Below are 23,718 nucleotides of genomic sequence, written 5' to 3' on the forward strand. Positions count from 1 at the left end.
CTGACAGCATTTTATTTTTTGGTCATCTTGTCTAAAAAAAAAAAAAAAATGTAACAAAAAGTTGCAAGGAACGCAAAATGGTACCAATAGAAACTACAGTTCGTCATGCATAAGACCAGCCCTCCCGCAGCGATATCAACGAAAAAATAAAAAAGTCATGGCTGTCACTAAAGCATGATTTTTTTTAGAAAAGAGTATTTTTATTGTGGGAACGTGGTGAAACGTAAAAAAAACGATAGCAATTTGGTGTCGCTGTAATCGTATCGACCCACAGAATGAAGTTAACATGTTGTTTATACTGCACGGTGAACACTCTAAAAAAGAAAAAAACCGTGCTAGCATTGCTGTTTTTTGGTTTCCTCATCTCCCAAAAAATTGAAAAGTGATTTAAAAAAAATCGCATGTACCACACAATGGAACCAATAAAAATTACAGCTCATTCCGCATAAAACAAGCCCTCACACAGCTCCGTCAACGGAAAAATAACACGTTATGACTCTCAAAACGCAATGATGCTAAATGACGGCCCAGACTAATTTTTTAGGTCCTGTAGAATTGCACTAAATACCCTACATCGTCATTTGCTGGACCCCACAGGTGGACCCTGTAGATGCAGCGGAGATGAGGAAACTTTAGGGTCTTGTGCTTATAGGGCTAGTGGAGAAGTCAAAGATTAGGCAATACTGGAGCGCAGGTATTTTGTATAATACCCAATAAACCCGGCTTGTGCATAAAGGATTGGTTCAAAGCGTACCACACCAATCCATGGATTATTCATTCACCCCATTATTACATCATCCCATTATGCCCTGATGCACTTGTAAAATCTCCACTCCAAATACTAAATGGCGCTCCTTCCCTTTAGAGCCTTGCTGTGTGTCCAAATAGCAGTTTATGACCACGTGTGGGGTATTTCCCTACTCTGGGGAAGTTGCTTTACAAATGTTACGGTGCTTTTTCTCCTTTATTTGTTGAGAAAATTAACAATTTTGAACTAATGTTACGTCTTATTGGAAAATAATGTAATTTTTCATTGCCCATTTCTAATAAAATCTATGAGACACCTGTGGGGTCAAAATGCTCACTACCCCCCTAGATGAATTCCTCAGTGGGTGTAGTCTGCCAAATGGAGTCACTTTTGGGTAGTTTCCACTGTACTGCTACCTAAGGGGCATTGCAAAAGCGATATGGTGCAGCAAAACCAATCCAGCAAAATCTGCTCTCCAAAAGCCAAAAAGCGCTCCTTCCCTTCTGAGCCCTGATGTGTATTCATACAGTGGTTTATTACCACATATTGGGTATTTCTGTACTCTGGAGAAGTTGCTTTACAAATGTTACGGTGCTTTTTCTCCCTTATTTGATGAGAAAATGAAACATTTTGACCTAAAGCTACGTCTTCGTGGAAATTTTTTTTTGATTTTACTGCCCAATTCTAATGAAATCTATGAAACACCTGGGGCGGTCAAAATGCTCACTACACCCCTAGTTGAATTCCTCTAGGGGTGTAGTTTCCCAAATGGAGTCACTTTTGGGGGGTTTCCACGGTACTGGTACCTTAGGAGTTTTACAAATGCAACATGGTGCCGAGAAATCAATCCAGCAAAATCTGTACTCCAAAAGCTACATGGCGTGCCTTCCCTTCGGAGTCCTGCCGCTTGCCCATAGAAGGCCCTCAAAGCTACTTCAGATCTGAACTGTTCCCTAAAAAATAGCCTTTTGAAATTTTCTTGAAAATGTGAGAAATTGCTGCTAAACTTATAAGCCTTGTAACGTCCTAGAAAAATAAAAGGATGTTCAAGACTTCCGGTTCCGGCGCTGGGATGTGAGGACGGAGCTGCATGAGCTCCTGAAGCCCTGATCCCCTAACCCATCGACGCCACACACCCGCAGGATATAACCACCCCAGCATTTGGAGGAGAGTTGGGTGACAAGAACCGGGCGGTTTATGGAGAGATATCTCCTCCGGAGCGGCAGCAGAGAGATCTCCTGCCCGGCCGAATACAGCACACGAGGTGAGGCGCCATCCAAGATGGCGGCGCCGCTGCAGCCATCACTTTCACAGAGCCGGTCTCAGAGCCCAGAAATACAGAGGGAAATGTTATCGCCGTTGGTAATGACTGACTCGCAGATTGATTATCGGAAGCTGGCAATTGAGGTGGCTACCCAACTGGCCCCCGACATCAGAGACTCCCTAATAGCCACAGTTACAACAACGCTCCAAAAACTCCAAAATGATGTGACATCTCATGGCAATCGACTAGATGAATTGGAACAGCGGGTTGGCCTCATGGAAGATGAATCCGCAGGTGCACATACCTGCATTAGAGACCTAATGCGAGATAACACAAAACTCAGGGACCGCTTAGAAGATCTTGAGAATCGTTCCAGAAGGAATAATCTAAGGATAGTGGGACTGCCTGAACATATTAGACCGCAGCTTCTCCAGGGCATTTGCGAGACAGAGCTACCAGAAGCGCTAGGCCTGACCAGATCTTGTAGAGTGGAAAGGGCGCACCGGGTGGGCCCCCCTGGTCCGAGCGCCAACGCCAAAGGAGAGCCGCAAAGCAGACCGCGCCAGGTGATCATGCGTTACTTGGATTACAATGATAAAGAGGAACTTCTGCGCACTTTCCGGAACCGTAGTATCCCTTTGCATATAAGGGGTGCAAAAATCATCCTATTTGCAGATTATTCGGCAGAAGTCACAAGGCGTCGGAGAGCATTTGGAGGGGTCTGCACCTCCCTTTACAAACGCAAAATCAAATTCCAGCTACAGTATCCGGCCACCTTGAGGATCATGCAGACGGATGGCGCCACCAAGGTATTCCACAATCCTGAGGAGGCGGCATTATATGTAGACAAGATCCCTGGACTTCGGGGCCCTAGAAAATCGGGAGAGGAGACGGCGAGTCAAGGTACAGGAGGGGAAGGACCCCGTGCACCAGTTTCTCCACCGAGGGACTGTACATGGTCAGATATCGCCCGCAATTCCACTTCCTCACCCAAGCAACAACGGGCAGAATCATCGAAGACGCCACACCGACAACGCTCAGAAAACCGGCCTGCAACCATCCCGGACTGATAAGTATCTCATAGGGGCTCCATGAGCGCATTTGATTGTGCCTTATATATTCATGTGGCAATTGGTTCTGGTGGGATGTTATTCCGACAACATTCCTGCTATAATAGGCATAAGCACTTGTACCAGTGATGTATAGGAAGTCCAACTTATTTTAATATTTTCAAATTTAAAATATGAAGATCCAGTATGTCACGAAAAGATGGCGGGAAGGGGAGGGGGGGAGGGGTCACAGACCAGAAAAAAGTGAAGTTATGTATACCAATTTAAAGTTTGTCTCACAGGAAATGCTGGTGACATTCCTGGATGGGCATTTTGTTGTTAAAGGTTGTGCCAATTCTCTGGCACCAAATGTAAATGTTGTTATTGTAATGTTGGGAGCAGTCTGGAGCAGACGCCGCCGAGCGGCTACCAAGGCAACAAAGCACTTTTGCCTAGAAATAGATATATATGACCAGTCAATAGTGAACCTTTTCGGAACGCTTAATTTATGCAGCTGACCTAGGGGACCTGAGCCCCTTTACATTCCACTAACAAGAGAATGATGGTACTCCGTCACTTAAAAAAACTCCATACAGACATCGCTCTTCTTCAGGAGACACATTTGGAGGAGAGCGACTTCCACCGCATGAAAAAATTGTGGGTGGGCCAAGTATACGGCTCTTCCGCTTGTGGCCGTAAAGCGGGGGTACTTATTTTAATAAATAGAAACCTGGTACATGAGGTAATTCACACTGATGCGGATAAGGAAGGGCGACTGCTCCATATTACTCTAAGCACACCATGCGGGGTATTAAGCATTTATAACGTGTATGGACCTAACAGTGATAATATTCAGTTTTTCAATGGTTTGGAGAGGGCCCTTCTGTCAGATAATGTCCAGCACAAAATAGTGGGAGGTGATTTTAATTCAGTTTCTGATCACAAGGAGGATAGACGCACACATAATTCACAAAGCACGGAATCCATTCCTACAAGGGCCCCCAGAAAACAGGACCGAGTGTTAGGACCCCTGATGGAAAGAACACACTTAATAGATCCCTGGAGAAGGGGTAACCCGGATGCCCGGGAATTTACGCATTACTCCCACGCTCAACAGTCCTGGTCCAGGATAGACTACCTTTTAATATCCCCAACATTACAAACGAGGCTGGGGGTTGCCGAGATAGGGGACCTAGTGATCTCAGATCACGCCCCGGTACGGGTAGATTTCCAGGAAATATATCCCAGAGGATCAGACTTCATATGGAGATTCCCGGCTCATTTAGCAACTGATGACACCTTTGTGAGACAGCTAAGAGGGTGGTGGTTAGAATACACGTCGACGAATTCAGGACACAGAGATGATCCCTCACTGTTCTGGGATACGGCCAAGGCAGTGCTGAGGGGGAGGATAATGGCATATACCGTCAGCAAAAAACGGGAAATAATGCAAAAATTTAATGCCTCTAGTGCTACACTGAGGGCAACCTATACAGCATATTTGGCACACCCTACATTGGATGCTAGACAGGCCTGGATTCAGGCAAAACACTCTTTTGAAGAGTGGGCAGCTCAGAAAGAAACAATGCATACTCGAGACTTTGAAGCTACTTTACATAAGTTTGGAAATAAGGCGGGTAAACTTTTGGCCAATATGGCTCGAGGGAAACGTTCAGTGCAACACATAGCGAAACTGAGGGATCATAATGGGCGAGAAACATGCGATCCAACTAGTATTAACACCATCCTGGCCAAATTCTATGAGGAGCTGTACTCTGATACATCTTCCCTTCCGCTGACAGACACACTGTTAGACAAGGTCACTTTACCGGTCATTTCCGCGGAACAGCTGCAACTTTTAAATGCCAGGGTCACAAGGGAGGAGGTAGATGAGACAATAAGAAACCTTAAAAATAGTAAGGCACCTGGCCCAGATGGGCTGACCGGCGAATTTTTTAAAGTAATGCGGGAACAGATTACGGAGACTCTTGTCTCCTTGTTTAACAATGCTCTGGGAGAGGAGGGACTACCACCATCTGCAGACACATCTTATGTGAAATTATTGCTAAAACCTGGAAAGGATCCCCTACTACCAGGGTCATACAGGCCCATATCGCTCATAAACGTGGACGCTAAACTCCTTTCCAAAATCATAGCTGATAGGTTAGCGAATATAATGCCGTTCCTCATAGCCCCAGAACAAGTAGGTTTTATAAAAGGTAGGTCGGCGGTCACTAACATTAGGACGGTTCTGGCAGTGCTAGATAGAGTACAGCATAAATTTCCGGAGGAACATTCGGCTTTACTTTTACTAGACGCGGAGAAAGCTTTTGACAATGTCCGATGGAAATGGTTGGATGCAGTCCTGGATAGGATGGAAATAACGGGGGCATTCAGGATCTTATTACACCACATTTACAAAGACCCTAAGGCTAGAATCTCCACACCGGGTTTTCTATCTAAACCATTCCGTCTGTGCAAAGGTACAAGACAGGGGTGTCCGCTATCGCCACTATTGTTCAATCTGGCTTTGGAGCCGCTGGCACGTTATCTGGCGTCATCCAATCTATATACGGGCATAAGGGTGGGGGAAATGGAGGTCAAGGAAACGTTGTTTGCAGATGACATCTTGTTATTTCTCGCAAACCCTCTTAAAGATGTTCCGCGTATCTTCCAGGCATTGAACGACTTTGGGAGCTATTCAGGGTACAAAGTTAACACGTTAAAATGCCAGTTATTAGATTTGGGAACACAGGACCCAGCATATAGGCGGTCCCTAGCCACCCTGGATGTTGAGATGGCAAAGCCAAACATTACTTATCTGGGTATTAAGGTGGGTCGAGCACCCAACTCCCTATATGATCTAAATTATCCTCCCCTTATACAGGATATCCAAGCAGATCTTCTGAGATGGCACAGTCTACCTCTATCACTTATGGGAAGGAGCTGTTTGGTCAAAATGTCAGGATTTGCGAAATTACTCTACCCGCTCCAGACTATTCCACTTCTGGTCAAGCACTCAGATATCAATATACTCAACTCATCATTTACCAAATTCATATGGGGGGGAAAGAAACCGAGAATAGCGCTCACGAAACTCATGATGCGGAAGGAGGGGTCAATTTCCCTAACATCCGGGGTTATAACCTGGCCTGTCTGAGTAGACATCTGCTAGACTGGAAACACAACACAGAGTTCCACTCCAACACTAGATTGGAGAGACAGCTAGCAAAACCTTGGGATCTCATGGCTCTGGTACACACAACGTTCACTTGTCTCCCAAAGATCGTCAAGAAATCATCTCTGTTACGAGATACCATCATTGCCTGGAAGGTACTACGCAAACATTATAACCTCTCTTATCGCATTTCAAAACATATGCCCTTATGGCAGCACCCAGAGTTTGCAGCAGGAAGATCTAACAAACTAATGTCAGAATGGAGGGAGAAAGGGGTAGCGACACTGGGGGATATGTTTCACGCACAGGATAAGAGATGGCTAACCTTGCACGTTTTTGCACGGCATCAGCACTTACAGTACATGCAAATAGTTAATCACTGTAAAACTAAACTTGCGGATGTAGCGGATGAGGTCCCCCCCAACCTGTTTGACTCATGGTTCACGGACAATCACAGACACTCCATCTCCCAATTATATAGTACACTCAGACCATTACTACTGAAGATGTCCCCGGGGCAGGCCTTTGGGAGATGGGAAAAACTGTTTAATTTACAAGGTATTGAAAAGCATATTGAAAAAGGGTTGGTGGATTTCAGGGCGCACGTACACAACGAAAACTGGAGGGAAACTCAATTGAAGATTATACACCAAGCAATATATGCATTTAACCTGGCCCCCTCCGCCTCGCAACCAGATAGGAAAACGTCATGCCCTAGATGTAATATCTCAAAGACGGACATGTATCATGGCCTTTGGGCGTGTGCACATATTCAGCCATTCTGGGGGGAGATAACATCCTTACTGCAGCAGGTGGGCAGGTTCCACGGGAATGTAGGGCCAATGGAGGTCTTATTCCATATACAACATGATGGAGAATTAGAAGAGACAGAAACGACACATTTATCCCCCATGGCCCATGCCACACTGATAGTGGCAAAGAGGTGCATACTCCAAAATTGGCTGGTAGCTGAAGTACCGACTCAGAATATGGTGGTCCAGGGGTTGAGGAAACTGTTTTATCTAGACCGCATTGGTATATTACAGAATAAAGACACGCAGAGTAAAAAATTCTTTGAGAAATGGAAGCTTTTCCTCACAAAATATTTCACCAGTGCAGAACGAAGGGACATTATAGGCCCATTCACGGGAACGCCATGGTACTTGATTGAGGATCTCAAAGGCACTTTAGGGGCATTGAAAATACCAAGGGAGTAAAGCGTATGTCTCCTCTTGGATTTCTTTCTTCTTGCGGACTAGCTGCCTGAGTGGGTGAACTGCTTCATGAAGCTCCAAATGTTATGTATGCTCTCATTTCTTATTTGTTTTATGTACTGTTTTGATGTGTTAGTTAGGCAGTTACGCGAGTTTATGTAACTATGGTTACAGGACTACCCGACATGTGGGGTTAAAGGATGGGAAGGACAGAGGAGATGAAGGAGGGTTGATAGCCTCTGGGGAATACCATCCAAGATTAAACCTATGTTGCTAGGAAGTATTTACTATCTCATGTTCATTTATAAATTTTTTGTAATGTTTATTATTATGGCAATGCATTACTGTATGATGTGTGGTTTTTTTTTGGGAAAAATGTAATAAAAATATGTTATAAAAAAAAAAAAGGATGTTCAAACAATGATGCAAACATAAAGTAGACATATGGGAAATGTTAACTAGTGACTATTTTGTGTGGTATTACTATCTGTCTTACAAGCAGATACATTTGAATTTAGAAAAATGCACATTTTTGCAAATTTTCTCTAAATATTGGTGTTTTTCACAAAAAAATATTGAGTTTATCGACCACATTTTTTCACTAACAAAGTACAATATGTCACGAGAAAACAATCTCCGAATCGCTTGGACCAGTAAAAGCATTCCGGAGTTATTACCACATAAATAGACACGTCAGATTTAAAAAATGAGGCTGTGTCATTTGGTCCAAAAGGGGTTAATGATCCGATTTTATTTATTTATTTTTTTCATCATCGCATTTCAATAGAAATAACTTTTTTCCGTTAACGTAACTATATAAGGGATTGTTTTTTGCAGGACGAGTTGTATTTTTAAAGGCACCATTTTGGGGTATGTAGCTTTGTAGCTTTTATAAGAAAGCTTTTATAAAGCAAAAAAAAAAAGTCTGGTCGGGGTGAAAAAAAACCCCAGTAATTCTGCTGTTTTTACGCCGTTTACCGCACAGTATAAATGATATAACTGTATTCTGAGTCACTAAGATTATGGCAATATCCAATTTCTAAAGTTTTTTTTGTTTTTATACTTTTGAACAATAAAAACACTTTAAAAAAAATTATAATTTTATGTCGCTGCATTCCAATAGCCATAACTTTTTCATTTTTACATTGACGGAGCTATATGAGGGGGTGTTTTTTGCAGGACAATTGTAGTTTTCATTTGTAACATTTTGATGTAAATGACTTTTTGATAACTTTTTAATTACGGCGGAATCAAATAAAAAAAACCGCAATATTGCCACACCGTGCATGATAAATAACCTGCTTATTTTATAGTCTGGATTCTTACGGATGTGACAATACCAAATATGTGTAAAAAATTTTTTAAAGACTTTTTTATATTTAGGATTTTTTTTTTCAATACACACTGGCAGGGCCTAATAGGCATACACCGATGGTAAACCTGGGGACTTTGTTAGGCCCCTGGCTGCCATGGCAACACTTTCGCATCTCGTAATCACATTGTGTGGGTGCCGATGCGTAAAAGAGAGAGCCCCTTCTCTCTGTAAACGACTTAGATGCCGTGGTCGCTATTGACCACAGCATCCAAGGGGTTAAATCACAATCAAAGTAAACTTCAATCGCGATCGTTAGAGCAGGATTTGTTGTCATAAGACAGCTAAGCACTTGCTCCAGCCCTCACCGGACACCCGTGCAGGACTAATCGGTCGTGAAAAGGCGGCCTAGCCTAAGGCCCGTTAAGCGTATTGGTGGTTGCTAGCGGGTTACATAGCTCGGGTCAATGCAGAAACAGCGATACCAAATGTGTGTCTTTTTTTATATTTATTTTATTGGCGAATCATTTAGATATAATAAAAAAAAGTGTGATTGCTCAGCCAACCTCTGAAATCCACTCTGATCCTGAGAACAACTGGTTCCTGGTCCCGGTTAGCTGTGCATGTGTGGTCAACTCTCCATTACAGTGAATTAGAAGAAATGGAAACAGCTGAATATTGATGATGAGTTCTGACTTACATTTTGAGCCTCCGAATTTATCATCTCCTTGATGAATATGAAATCCTCATCCTTCAGATCATATGTATCCCTCATTAAATCCATCAAATGATTTTCTTCAATAAGGTGTTGAAACATTTTCACAGAAGCCTCCTCATGCTGAAAATACATTTAAATCAGTGACAGATGGAACACTAATTCATGTAAAGCATACAGCTGAATAATTTTTATATTTTCACTATAAACTATTTCATGTCAGTTACAGATTATAAAGTAATCTTATCAGTGTAATTTATTTTCATAAAGCCATTGTTCAGTACATGTTATTAATAATACCCTCAATACTTGATTCTCTGGTCTGGGGTCTGCATAAATTATGGGGTCTGATTAATTTAGCGTGTGGGGATCCTTGCATCATGGGTTTGTTGTTCCATTTTATATTCTGTATTTTATTTTGTATCTAATAAAGATGTTGTATTTTGCATTATACTGATCATTCTGCCTGTATTTTGTGATGAGTATTTGATTTGTTATTCTGGTGGGATCAGTTATTGGTGATTTGAGAGTACTCTTTTGGAGGAATTGATATTTATCTGGTGGTCTACTCTTCTCCATAGGATCCATTCATATCTGCTTTGTCCTCGCTCTGACAGGAAGCTGAATACTTTGGTCTATGAGATGTATACACTTAAGCTAGATTTTTTTTAAATTGGGAAACCAGAGTTCCCAGAAGAAACAGCAGGAGAACTTCTGTACAAACTCATAAAAGTAGAAGTAGATATTGTTTTGGTCAGATTTGAATCCAAGGCTCCCAGTCGGCTGTGCCAACCACGGAGGACTTTTTATGAAAGCCAAAAACAAGTTCATCTTTAAATTTCCATATATCAGAGGAGAGTCAATAGTAACTGAACACAAACACACCTTAAATTTTCTCTCTGGAGCTGCTTGAGGCATGAATCTTTTATCAAACAAATGAGAAAATGGTCCATGACCTGAAACAAATCAATAGAAATAGGTAGCTCTTAAAAAACAAATTGTTTGCAAGATATAGCTACATTTAATAAAATAAATCTCATATACCATTCTGTATATTCAGTATTTAGGGGAATATTTACCAAGGTCATGGACCAGGCCTGCAATCTGGACACACAGAACATCTTTTTCCGATATGTTCAGGTCTGGCTGCCTCCTCTGCAACTCCATTACAAGGCATCCTGCCAGGTGAGCCACACTATTAAATGAAAATAAATTAAATCGTCAAATTATACAACCTTTTTTATCAGTTTTACCCAAACAACAATCACTATAATAAAGCTTGCCGCATTAACAAGTGTGTTTAAAAAGATATTTAACCCCTTCCCACCACCAATCTGGAGATAATAGTCCTAGATGCCTAAGCACCGTGCAGATAGGTTGTGTACGTACAGTCATAACTTTAACCCCTTCCCGACATTTGCCATACATGTACGTCATGGAAAGCATTGACTTCCCGCAAAATGCCGTACATGTACGTCAAATGTTTGGCACCGGCTCAGAAACTGAGTCGGTGCCATCATCACCGGATCTCAGCTGTATCTTACAGCTGACATCCGACTGTAACGGCGGGGACCGAAATTAGCTTCGATCCCCGCCATTAACCCCTTAAGTGCAGCGCTCAAACGCGATCGCTGCACTTAAGGTGTTTGCAGCTCATCGGAGCCCCAGCAATGAAATTGCCGGGGTTCCGGTGGCTGCAATGGCAACCGGAGGCCTAATACTGGCCTCCCGGTCTGCCTAGCACCGAAGCCGGTCAAGATCCGCCCGGCGGCGGAGCCTGATCGGCTTCCGTAGCTGCCGGCAAGATGGCGCCGGGTCAGGAGCTGATCCGGCGTCATCAGCGGTGGATGTCAGCTGTACTGTACAGCGGACATCCACCTGTAACGGCAGGAACCGGAGCTAGCTCCGATCCCTGCCATTAACCCCTTCGATGCAGCAATCGAAAGCGATTGCTGCATCGTAGCGGTTACTAGCAGATCGCCAGCCCTGACAGGCAATCGGGACTGGCGACTGCTGTTATGGCAACAGGAGACACAATGGTCTCCTGCTCTGCCATTACGGAAGCCGATTTAGGCCCCGCCGGGAGGCGAAGCCTAATCGGCTTGCTGTCAGTGAATGACTGACAGATCTAATACATTGCACTACATAGGTAGTGCAATGTATTAGAAAAAAAAAAATCTGACCGTTGGACCTTCAAGTCCCCTAGTGGGACTTGAAGAAAAGTGTAAAAAAGTGTAAAAAAAATGCAAAAAATAAAAGTTTGAAAACAATAAAAATTTCAAGTAATCAAATAAAACACAATCCCCCTTTTACTCTTATCAAGTCCTTTATTATTGAAAAATAATAATAAACCATATGTATTTGGTATCGCCACGACCGTAACGACCGGAGGTATCAAAATATTGTATTATTTATTGCACGCGGTGAACAGCGTAAAAAAAAACGTAAAAAACGTTACCAGAGTTTCTGTTTTTTAGTCACTTTGCCCTACAAATATTAGAATAAAAAGTGATCAAAAAGTCGCACGTATCCAAAAATGGTACCTATAAAAACTATAGCTCGTCCCGCAAAAAACAAGCCCTCATACACCTCCGTCGACAAAAAAATTAAAACGTTATGGTTCTCACAACTTGGCGACAGAAAAAAAATACATTCTTTTTACAAAAGTAATTTTATTGTGAAAAAAGTTGTAAAACATAAAAAAGTGCTATAAATTAGGTATCGCCAGAATCGTACTGACCCGCAGAATAAAGTTAACATGTAATTTATAACGCATGGTGAACGCTGTATAAAAAAAAAAGAAAAAAGCTGTGCCAGAATTGCATTTTTTTGTTTACCTGGCATCCCAAAAAATAGGATAAAAGGTGATCAAAAAGTCGCATGTACCCCAAAATGGTACCAATAATAACTACAGCTCGTCCCGCAACAAACCAACCCTCATACCGCTACGTCTATGAAAATAAAATTAGTTATGGCTCCAATAAGTCAGGAAATAAAAAAATATGCAGTTGTGCCCGAGGGGAACATTTCTTCAGTTTGAAGAGGCGATTTATCAAGGACCTAAAATTAGGGAACCAGGAAGGGGAGAGCCCAAACATATCCGCTGGAAGCGACGGTGCCCGTATTATACCAGGACAACACTTTCCCAGCAAAATTCCCCAAACTACAAAAGGTGCGGAGTGTGGACCAAAAGGGGGATAAGAAATTACACCATTTATCAGTGCGACACTGGCCTGTGCGGAAAGGATTGCTTCACAGCGTAACACACATCTATGGATTATTTTATTTTTTTCATACCACCTGACTATGCCCCTTATATACTCCGCCCCGCTTACATGTACCCCCACATTATAAAACACCAGCAATACTCAAACAAATTTAGTACCAAGCAAAATCCGCTCTCCAAAAGCCAAATGGTGCTCCCTCGGCTCTGAACCCTACAGCGTGCCCAAACAGCAGTTTCCTTCAACATATATGGCATCGTCATACCCGGGAGAACCCTTTTAACAATTTTTGGGGTGTGTGTCTCAAGTGTCATAAGCTTGGCATGACATATTTGCCACTGAATGGCATATCTAGGGAAAAATATAAATTTTTAATTTGCACCATCCGCAGTGCATTCATTTATGGAAAAGACCTGTGGGGTGAAAATGCTCACTACACCTCTTAATAAATGCCTTGAGGGGTGCAGTTTCCATAATGGGGTCACTTCTCAGGGGTTTCTTTTTATTATTTCACATCTGAGCCTCTGCAGTTGTGAACCAATACTTTGTAAATCGCCAAATTAGGCCTCCACTCCGCATGGTACTCTTCACTCCTGAGCCCTGTCATATGTCCAGGCAAAAGATTAGGGCCACATGTAGGGTGTTTCTAAAACCGGGAAACACCACATAATAATTAGAGGGCTGTCTTGTTATGCTGGCACAAGCCGGGCACCACATATTGGCATATCTATGGAAGAAAATCCCATTTTCACTCTGCAACATCGAGTGCACACTAATTTCTACAAAACACCTGCAGGGTTAAAATGCTTACTACACCCCTTGGTAAATGCATTAAGGGGTGTCGTTTCCAAAATGGGGTCACTTCTGGGGGGTTTCCACTGTTTTGGGCCCACAGGCGCCCAGAAACCAATCCAGCAACATCTGCACTCCAAATGGCAGTCCTTTCCTTCTGAGCCCTGCCGTTTGCCCAAACAGCAGTTTATGACCACATATGGGGTATTGCCGTACTCTGGAGAAATTGCTTTACAAATTTTGGGTTCTTTTTTTCCTTTATTTGTTGAGAAAATGAAAAAATTTGCGCTAAAGCTACGTCTTATTGAAGAAAAAGGACTGTTTTTATTTTCACTGCCTAATTCTAATAAATTCTATGAAACGTCTGTGGGGTCAAAATGCTTACTACACCCCTAGATGAATTCCTCAAGAGGTGTAGTTTCCTAAATGGAGTCCCTTTTTGGGCGTTTTCATTGTTTTGTCCCCTCAGGGGCTTTGCAAATGTGACATGGCCTCCGCAAACCATTCCTGCTAAGTGTGATCTCAAAAAGCCAAATAGTGCTGTTTCCCTTCTAAGCCCTGCCGTGTGTCCAAACAGCCGTTTATTACCACATGTGGGGTATTGTTTTACTCGGGAGAAATTGCTTTACAAATTTTGTGGTGCTTTTTCTCCTTCAGTCCTTCTGGAAATGAGAAAAAATTAGCTAAACCTAGATTTTTTTTGAAAAAATGTAGATTATTTTTTTCAGGGCCTACTTCCAATATTTTCTGCAAAAAAACTGTGGGGTCAAATCGCTCACTATACCCCTAGATAATTTCCTCAATGGGTGTAGTCTCCAAAATGGGGTCACTTGTGGGGGGTTTCCACTGTTTTGTCTCCTAAGGGGCTTCGTAAATGTGACATGGCCTCCGCAAACCATTCCTGCTAAATGTGGACTCCAAAAGCCAAATGGCGCTCTTTCCCTTCTAAGCCCTGCCGTGTGTCCAAATATCCATTTATTACCACATGTGGGGTAGTGTTTTACTCGGGAGAAATTGCTTTACAAATTTTGTGATGCTTTTTCTCCATTAGTCCTTGTGGAAATGAGAAAAAAAATCGCTAAACCTACATTTTCTTTGAAGAAATGTTGATTTTAATTTTCACGGCCTACTTCCAATAATTTCTGTAAAAAACCTGTGCGGTCAAAATGCTCACTACACCCCTAGATAATTTCCTTGAGGTGTCTAGTTTCCCAGATGGGGTCACTTTTGGGGGATTTTCACTGTTTTGGCACCGCAAGAGCCCTTCAAACCGGACATGGTGCCTAAAATATATTCTAACAAAAATAAGGCCCCAAAATCCACTAGGTGCTCCTTTGCTTCTGAGGCCGGTGCTTCAGTCCAGTAGCACGCTACGGCCACATGTGGGATATTTCCTAAAACTGCAGAAACTGGGCAACAAATATTGAGTTGCATTTCTCTGGTAAAACCTTCTGTGTTATAAAAAAAATTGTATTCAAAATTTATTTCTGTAAAAAAATATGAAATTTGTAAATTTCACCTCTACTTTGCTTTAATTCCTGTGAAATGTGTAAAGGGTTAAGACATTTTCTAAATGCTGTTTTGAATACTTTGAGGGGTGAAGTTTTTAAAATGGGGTGACTTATCGAGGGTTTCTAATATATAAGGCCCTAAAATCCACTTCACATCTGAACTGGCCCCTGTAAAAATAGCCTTTTGAAATTTTCTTGAAAATGTGAGAAATTGCTGCTAAAGTTCTAAGCCTTGTGAGGTCATAGAAAAATAAAAGGATGTTCAAAAAACGATGCCAATCTAAAGTAGACATATGGGGGATGTTAATTAGCAACAATTTTGTGTGGTATAACTGCCTGTCTTACAAGCAGATACATTTAAATTGAGAAAAATGCTAATTTTTGCAATTTTTCACTATATTTTCGTGTTTTTCACAATTAAATACTGAATGTATCGACCAAATTTTACCACTATCTTAAAGTCCAATGTGTCACGAGAAAACAATCTCAGAATCGCCCGGATAGGTGAAAGCATTTCAACGTTATTACCACATAAAGTGAAACATGTCAGATTTGAAAAATGAGGCTGTGTCAGGAAGGTCAAAAGTGGCTAAAGAGGGAAGGGGTTAATGGCAGATCGCACTGTATAGCGCTCTGCTGTTAAAGAGACTCGGTCACCACATTATAGCGCCGATCTCCTTATGTAGGAGATAGGCCACTTATAATGTGGTGACAGAGTCTCTTTAAAAATGTCCGACTGACGTGGTATTAGCCAGACTCTCTAGTGGCGACAGGGTGTGGAAATTATTCACTCTGTCCCAAAACGCACTAAACACATCCTCAAAGTACCGGGACTCAAATGCAGGAAGCTTCCTTCCAGCATTCAGGCCATTGCCATTGTCGTGAAAATCCATTGCTCAAAATATATTAGACTGAAATTTATACGAGTCCAAACAGACTCTCAAGGCCAGACTCCATTAGTCAGTATCCTAATTAGGATATTTCACCGATATATATCGAGAGAGGAGAAGAAAACACAGACACTCTGATATGTTCAAAATGCTCCTCTGAAGGATTTATTATCAGACTCAAACTGTTAAACTGAAATTCAGAAGGGGTGTAGGCTTGAGGTAAACCAATCAGAGACAATGTAACAATATTTGTTATTCAGTAAAAAGCATACAATAAAATACATCCCAGATACATCATTATAATTCTTCACACATTATGTTTACAGGTGTCTTATCTCTCTTTTGGACAGAATGTTCCCGTGGAGATGGGGGAGACCTTCCTTCACGCATACATGCCACCCTCCCATCTCCCTCCCTGTCCATTCTCTACCAACTTCGCATGGGAACCAAGGTCAAAGATAAAACATACGAAATCAACATTACTTGTATTAAAGGAACAATGACTTTTCTATTCACTACAATAAAACCAAGATGGGAACTCCAGACAAGATGGCTGCTGCACGAAACTAAATCATTTAAACATTATCATCACTTTCACATAATACATATCTTAGTAATTCGGCCTCCTGCTTGATAATTCACAATGTAATTTCATACAGAGAATATAAGCAAATAAATCATCCTTCACAAAATGGAAAGCCATGATGTCACGATGACATCACGGACTGGGAGGCCATTGTTTGTATCCTCTCCGCATTACTAAGTAAATAAATGTTTCGTTTACTGTTCTTATATACCAGCTAAGGCCTCTTTCAGATGACAGTATTTAGGTCAGTATTTTGCTTCAGTAGTTGGAAGCTAAAACTAGGAGTAGAACCTACACTGAAAAAGTATAATGAAAATATTTGCACCTCTTGAGAGTTTTGGACCTACTCCTGGGTTTGGCTTCCAAATACTGACTAAAATACTGCCGTGTGAAAGTGGTCTAACAGTGGGGTACAAGTTTAAATAAATATGGGGAACTTTGAATTTGGGTGTTATTGCAATGGTGTATGTTGGGCAAAGTACTTATATTTGGTATTGCTATGCACAAGAGAATGAGCGGATTATATGTGCTATAAAGTTTTTTGGGGTTAAAGTAATTAGAAGCCCCTCCTATTTGAAGTGTATCCCCGCACTCCACCAGTGTTTTTATGTACTGCTGGATGAATGCTGACAAGTGCGGCCTAAACCACAACGGGAGCCGCGGCCTGGAGTACACCTGAGCGGCCGCATATACTGACTCACCGCTGACAAACGGATGAGCTCATCTCCTGTGTTTGAGCCCATAGCCTTCCGCACTAAACACTGGCCGACGCCACTAAGGTCACCACGTATCTCACAGCACCCGACTGGATGTGGTTCCCCCACCTGCTCATGTAGACTTGTTGAAGGAATCAGGCGCCAGTTGTGTTTTTACGGCTTACCTACCATAACTCGGCCTCAACTTTTCAAAGAGAGCCGCAAAGTGTCCTACATTGTTTCTCAGCAGCAAGATACAGGCATCTACAACTACCACTGTAATCAACGGCACCATGCAAATAAGGGATGACTGAAATACAATTCTTATCTAAAAGGTACCTTTTTCTTCTCTGCCTTTCCCAGATTGCACTGCCGTGGATTATTACCGAACCACTTCTTTTAGCACCACTGTTGCTACTTGCAGATCTTAAAGGCTATGTACACCTTTGAAATATATATGTGTGTGTATATATATATATATATATATATATATATATTTACTTTGTTTTTTAAAAACCTGCATCCGTCAGGTCAGTGGCAATCACGACACGCAGGATCGAGCGGTTACCGATCACATTTACATTCATAACTTAGATGTGATTGATAACAGGTGGATCTTGCGTGTCAGATGCTGACTTGACGAATTCAGGTCTCAGTGCTAGATACAGCCGCTTTGTATACAGGATACAAAGCAGCTGCATCTCAAAAAGTAAAAGTAATTTCCAAACACACTGATAGACATTATTATTTTAAAAAAAACAACAAAAAAACAACTATTTCAAAAGGTGTATGTAGCCTTTAAAGAAGGGTATTCATTTTTTATACCTGTATTTCTTACCACACCACCGGCTTTTCAATACATGATTGTGGGACCAAACCTAAAGGGACTTTATCGCTAGCTCAACGCTAGGGCTTTAGAAATTGCCTGCTTTGTGACCAAGAAACGCTATATACAAATGCTCCTGACATGAACACTTTCTAACATGGTTTCAATCCCGTACATTTCAAAGCCTTAATACAGAGCCAACATGCTTAAATATGGGCACGCTCCAACCAGAGAACAGTCAGTTACCACCACATCATCGAATGTCCAGGGAGACCTAGATAAATGTATCTGTAAGTCTGCAACAGAGCCTTCTACTATCAGTTTCAAATTGCCCACTACTCCTCTCCGAGGGTTAACAGCCTCGTGTTAGATAGAGAACTCGGGCGACGAAGATCACAGTGATGAAGATTCAGCTCCAGTAAACGATCTACCAGTATCTAGATCCTTAATGAAGAAAACAATCACCCAAGCCATGACTCCGGCCTTGAAGGAACTAGCATATATAAAGCAAGATGTTAAACAAATAGGCCATAGAGTCCAACTCCAGTACCCACATGTCTACAGAAATGTCTGTAATGGACAAAGGAAATATAATCCTTCAAAGCCCCCCCCCTGTCATAATTCATCTTGTATATAACCCAGCTAGGTGTGTAAGATCCTGGTACTCAGATGCTCCCTGGGTCTCAAGTGCAGGGATTCTCTGCCATGAGAAACCCCAGAACTGAATATTGGTTAAAATTATTCATATTTCATAGTCATGTTTGGTATGCCAAGGGTGGTAAATATATGCCCGGGAACTTGTCTGACATAGTATCTCACAAGGAGATTCATATAAGGAGTTATGACCAATTAGAATTGTGTCCGGCAACTTTCCCTGTTTTGCAAGTAATTAGCCAACTTCCTCCCACCTGACCCAGAGGAGGGGTGAGGGGTCTTGTTTGGACTCTCTATAATGGCATAGCAAGAAATACACAGTGCCAGACCACAGGAGATGCGACCTGTGTATTTAGAAAGAAGCTAGGATGACACTCTTGTTTTCAGGGGGCACAGTATAGATTTTTAAGGGGGTTACAGTGTATAGAACATTTTCAGGGGGCATAGTATAGATTACTTTTTTTTTATTTCAGGGGGCACTATGTATAGATTGTTTGTTTATTTTAAGATGGCACAATCATATTAATCCTTTCAGGACCCAGCTCATTTTGGCCTTCAGGACCAGCCCCATTTTTGCATATCTGACAGGTATAATTTTACATGGTAATAACTCTCAGAATCGCTTGGATAGGCAAAAGCATTTCTCGTGACATATTGTACTTTATGTTAGTGGAAAAATTTGGTCAATAAATTCATTGCTTATTTGTGAAAAACACCAAACTTTTAAGAAAATTAGCAAAAATTATGACTTTTCTAACTTTAAATGTATCTGCTTGTAAAACAGATAGTGATACCACACAAATTAGTTACTATTTCACATATTCCATATGTCTACTTTATATTTGCATCGTTTTTTGAATATTTATTTTTCTAGGACGTTACAAGCCTTAGAACTTTAGCAGCAATTACTCACATTTTCAAGAAAAGTTCAAAAGGCTATTTTTCCAGGACCAGTTCAGTTCTGAAGTGGCTTTGAGGGCCTTATCTACTAGATAGACCCCATAAATCAACCCATTTTAAAAACTGCACCCCTTGAAGAATTTAAAACAGCATTCAGAAATGTTCTTAACCCTTTAGGCGTTTCACAGGAATTAAAGCAAAGTAGAAGGGAAATTTACAAATTTTATATTTTTTGCCGAAATTCATTTGTAATAATTTTTTTTCTGTAACACAGAAGGTTTTAACAGAGAAACCCAACTCAATATTTATTGCCCAGATTCTGCAGTTTTTAGAAATATCATAAATGTGGCTTTAGTGTGGTAATGGTTTGAAGCACCGGCCTCAGAAGCAAAAGGAGCACCTAGAGGATTTTGGGGCCTCCTTTTTTTAGAATACATCTTAGGCACCATGTCAGGTTTGAAGAGGTCTTGTGGTGCCAAAACAGTGGGGACTCCCCAAAAAGTGACACGCGGTTTTGGAAACTACACACCTCAAGGAATTTATCTAGGGTATAGTTTGCAGGATTTTGTCTGTGAAAATTAAACTCAAATTTTGTTTCTGAAAAAATATTAAAAAAAATAATTTTACAAAGAATAAAGAGTAAAAAGCACCACAACTGTTGTAAAGCTATTTCTCCCGATTACGACAATACCCCATATGTGGTAATAAACTGCTGTTTGGAACCACGGAAGAGGTCAGAAGCGAAGGAGCGCCATTTGGATTTTGGAGCGCAGATTTTGGTGGATTGTTTTTCAGTGCATGTCGTGTTTGCAACGCCCTGGAGGGACCAAAACAGTGGAAACCCCCCAAAAGTGACCCCATTTTGGAAACTACACCCCTCAAGGAATTTTTTTAGGGGTAAAGTTAGCATTTTGACCTCAGTTTTTTTGCTGAATTTAGTGGAATTAGACCGTGAAAATGAAAATCTACTTTTTTTTCTGAAAAAACAGAAATGTTTAATTTTTACAATTAATAAAGGAGAAAAAGAACCACAAAATTTGTAAAACAATTTCTCCTGATTACAGCAATACGCAAATTGTGGTAATAAACTGCTGTTTGGACCCACGGCAGGACTCAGAAGGGAAGGAGCAATATTTGGATTTTGGAGCTCAAATTTAGCTGGAATAGTTTTTGGGCGTCATATCGCATTTCAAAGCCCCTGAGGTACCAAAATAGTGGAAACACCCAAAACGGACCCCATTTGGGAAACTACACCCCTTAAGGAATCTATCTAGGGGTATAGTGAGCATTTAGACCCCACAGGTCTTTTGCAGAATTTATTAGAATTAGAATTAGGCCAGAAAATGAATATCAACTTTTTTTCCATAAAAATGTTGAATTTTTTCATTTTCACAAAGGATAAAAGGAGAAAAAGCACCCCAACATTTGTAAAGCAATTTCTCCCAAGTACGGCAATACCCCACGGGGTCATAAATGTTTTGTCATTAGAAATTAATTAACCCTTTCAGGACCGATCCATTTTTTGCTTTTTCATTTTAGTTCTTCCCTTCCCGCTTTCCAAGAGCCATAACTTTTTAATTTTTCCGTCAGAGTGGTGTGAGGGCTTATTTTTTGCCGTAGGAGTTGTAGTTTCTAGTGACACCATTTAAAAGTACCATTTAACTGGTTCCCGTCCGCTGGCTGTGTTTTTACAGCCAGCAGTCAGGGTCCTTAAAACCCGAGCCATAGACTTTTTACGGCTCAGGTTTTAACTTGCTGCCTGAAGCGATAGGGCAGCTGAATGTCGGGTCTCCGGCTGTCAGTGACTGCCGGGGACCCTGAGGAGAGGATAGAAGCAGCTTTTGCTGCTTCTGTCTTCTCCGATCTCTTTTACACAGCACTCAATGAACGCTGTGTATAGGAATAGAGGCAGCGGCTGCGCCGCTATCTCTATTCCTCCCGGTGTTCATGTGACTGGTCACATGATCGCCGGGTGCCGTTACTGACAGACTGCTGCTGGGTCTAACTAGACCCAGCACAGCCCTATTAGTGAAAATCGTGACTATGAGAGGGCTGATTTCCCCTGTAACTGGGGCTGCTGTGCAGCTTCAGTTACAGTGGAAAAGATTGTGGAAAAGAAAGAAAAAAAATATATAAATTCCCCCAAAGGTCTTTTTTGACCTTTGAGGGACAGACCATAGTAATAAAAAAAATAGTAAAGTGCAAAAAAAATAAATTAATGATAAATACACATAAAATACCCACGCCAAAAAAGAACGTTCCCCCCCCGCCAATCATTGTGGTAACGCTAGCGCTGACCCAATTACCCTAATATAGACATGTAATATATTAAAATTTACGGTAGACAATGACGATCACAAATAAAAGGTCTATTTTAGGGTAAAACTATGTTATTACCAAAAAAAATAGCTGAAACCTAAAAAGCTTATTTTTTTATTTTCTATTATTTTCAAACTTTATGAATAAAAATTCTAAAATAGCAAAAAGGATGTGTATGAAAACGATAAAAAAAAACAAACCTGCATTGTATACGGAAAAAACATCGCAAAAATCACGTAGTTAGCCCAACATATAAAAAAGTTATAGCCATTTAACTAACGCGTGCTAAAGGGGGCTAAACGGTGTCTGGTCCTGAAGGCTCAAAATAGCCCGGTCCTGAACTGGTAAATGTACTGGGAAGCTGAAAAAAAAATTATTTGCGGGCTGAAATTGGAAAAAGCTGCGATTCCTCAATTGTTTTTTGGGTTTCGTTTTTACGGCTTTCACCGGGCGGTAAAAATGACAACTTACATATTTTCTGAGACTTAATACGATTAAGGTGATAAACTGATACAGTTTTTTCTATATATTTTACTACTGTTACAAAGTAAAATCTATTTGTTAAAAAAACAAAATATTTTGTTTCAAGAATATTCAGATAGCCATAACTTTTTTTATTTTTTGGTCGATGGAGCGGTGTGAGGGCTTATTTTTTGCGGGACGAGCTGTAGTTTTTATTGGTACCATTTTTTGGTACATACAACTTTTTGATCACTTCTTATTACATTTCTTTTAAAAGATAAGGTGACCAAAAAACAGCGATTTTGGCGTTGTAAATTCTTTATTTTCTACAGCGTTCGAGTTAAATAATGGTATATTGTAATACTTTCGATTTTTCCGGATGCAGCGATACCAATTTTGTATATTTTTTGCATTACTTTATAGGAAATATGGGAAAGGGTCTTTTTTTTTGGACTTTAAATATATTATATATTTTTTTCACTAATAACAACTTTTTTTTTTTTTACACATTTTATTAGTCCCCCTAGGGGACTTGAACCCGTGATCATTAGATCGCTGGTACAATACTAAGGTTTTGCAGTATAATCACATTTTTACAGGCTACGCTGTTCCTGTCCGTTAGTCCCGGGTGTCATCTGTAACAAAGCTGACACCTGCATCATATGGAGCGGGCTCAGCGCATGAACCCGCCCCATATATACACACCCACCCCCCGCACCACGACATGCTATTTAAGCCATGGTGCGTGAAGGTGTTAATGCGCAGTGGATGGTGCAAAGTGAAAATTAAAATTTTACACTGATATGCCATTTTAATGCACAATAGGTTGTGCCCAGTTTTTGCCACTGAAGACAAATACCTCATACAATGTTGAGCAGGTTCTCACGGGTGTAAAATGTCATATGTGGACGTAAGCTGTTGTTCGGGCACACTGTAGGGCTCCGAAGCGAGGGAGTGCCATTTGGCTTTTGGAGCGCAGATTTAGCTTGGTAGTTGTTCTGTTTGAGGTTTTGCTGGTATTTCAGTTTATAATGTGAGGGCACATATAATCTGTGCGGAGTAAATCAGTGTATATGTAATCTGTGCAAAGTACATAAGGGCATAATAAGAGGGTATAATAATGCGGTAAATAAATAATAATTCATAGATATGTTGGCAGTGTCGCACTAATAAATGGCGCCCAATCGTATCCGCTTTTGGAACGTTCTGTACAATTTCTCTCGCTATATTCTGAGAGCCAGAACTTTTTTATTTTTTCTCCACCGGAGCCGTGTGAGGCCTTATTTGTTGCGTTACAATCTGTAGTTTTCATTGGTACCATTTTAGGGTACATGTGATTTTTTAATTACTTTTTATTCGATTTTTTGGCAAGCAAGGTG

General features: G+C 41.0%; 1 protein-coding gene and 1 long non-coding RNA gene across 2 annotated transcripts in view; one reads left to right on the forward strand and one right to left on the reverse strand.

The window, feature by feature from the left end:
• The window catches only part of LOC142665945 (deoxynucleoside triphosphate triphosphohydrolase SAMHD1-like), a 111,099-nt gene that overhangs the window by 69,737 nt on the left and 17,644 nt on the right, over window positions 1-23,718 (reverse strand). Inside the window, exons 4-6 of the mRNA XM_075845772.1 lie at window positions 10,560-10,675; window positions 10,366-10,436; window positions 9,466-9,603 (exon numbers count right to left, since the gene is read on the reverse strand). Of these exons, the coding sequence (XP_075701887.1) occupies window positions 9,466-9,603; window positions 10,366-10,436; window positions 10,560-10,675 (325 nt within the window). The remainder of the gene's footprint in view (window positions 1-9,465; window positions 9,604-10,365; window positions 10,437-10,559; window positions 10,676-23,718) is intronic.
• LOC142665948 (uncharacterized) lies at window positions 10,560-16,589 on the forward strand. The gene is made up of 2 exons (XR_012851606.1): window positions 10,560-10,665; window positions 16,224-16,589. It is a non-coding gene; the product is annotated as an uncharacterized LOC142665948 (long non-coding RNA).

The sequence above is a fragment of the Rhinoderma darwinii genome, chromosome 13 (genome assembly GCF_050947455.1).
Source record: "Rhinoderma darwinii isolate aRhiDar2 chromosome 13, aRhiDar2.hap1, whole genome shotgun sequence".
In the NCBI taxonomy this organism is placed as follows: Eukaryota; Metazoa; Chordata; class Amphibia; order Anura; family Rhinodermatidae; genus Rhinoderma; species Rhinoderma darwinii.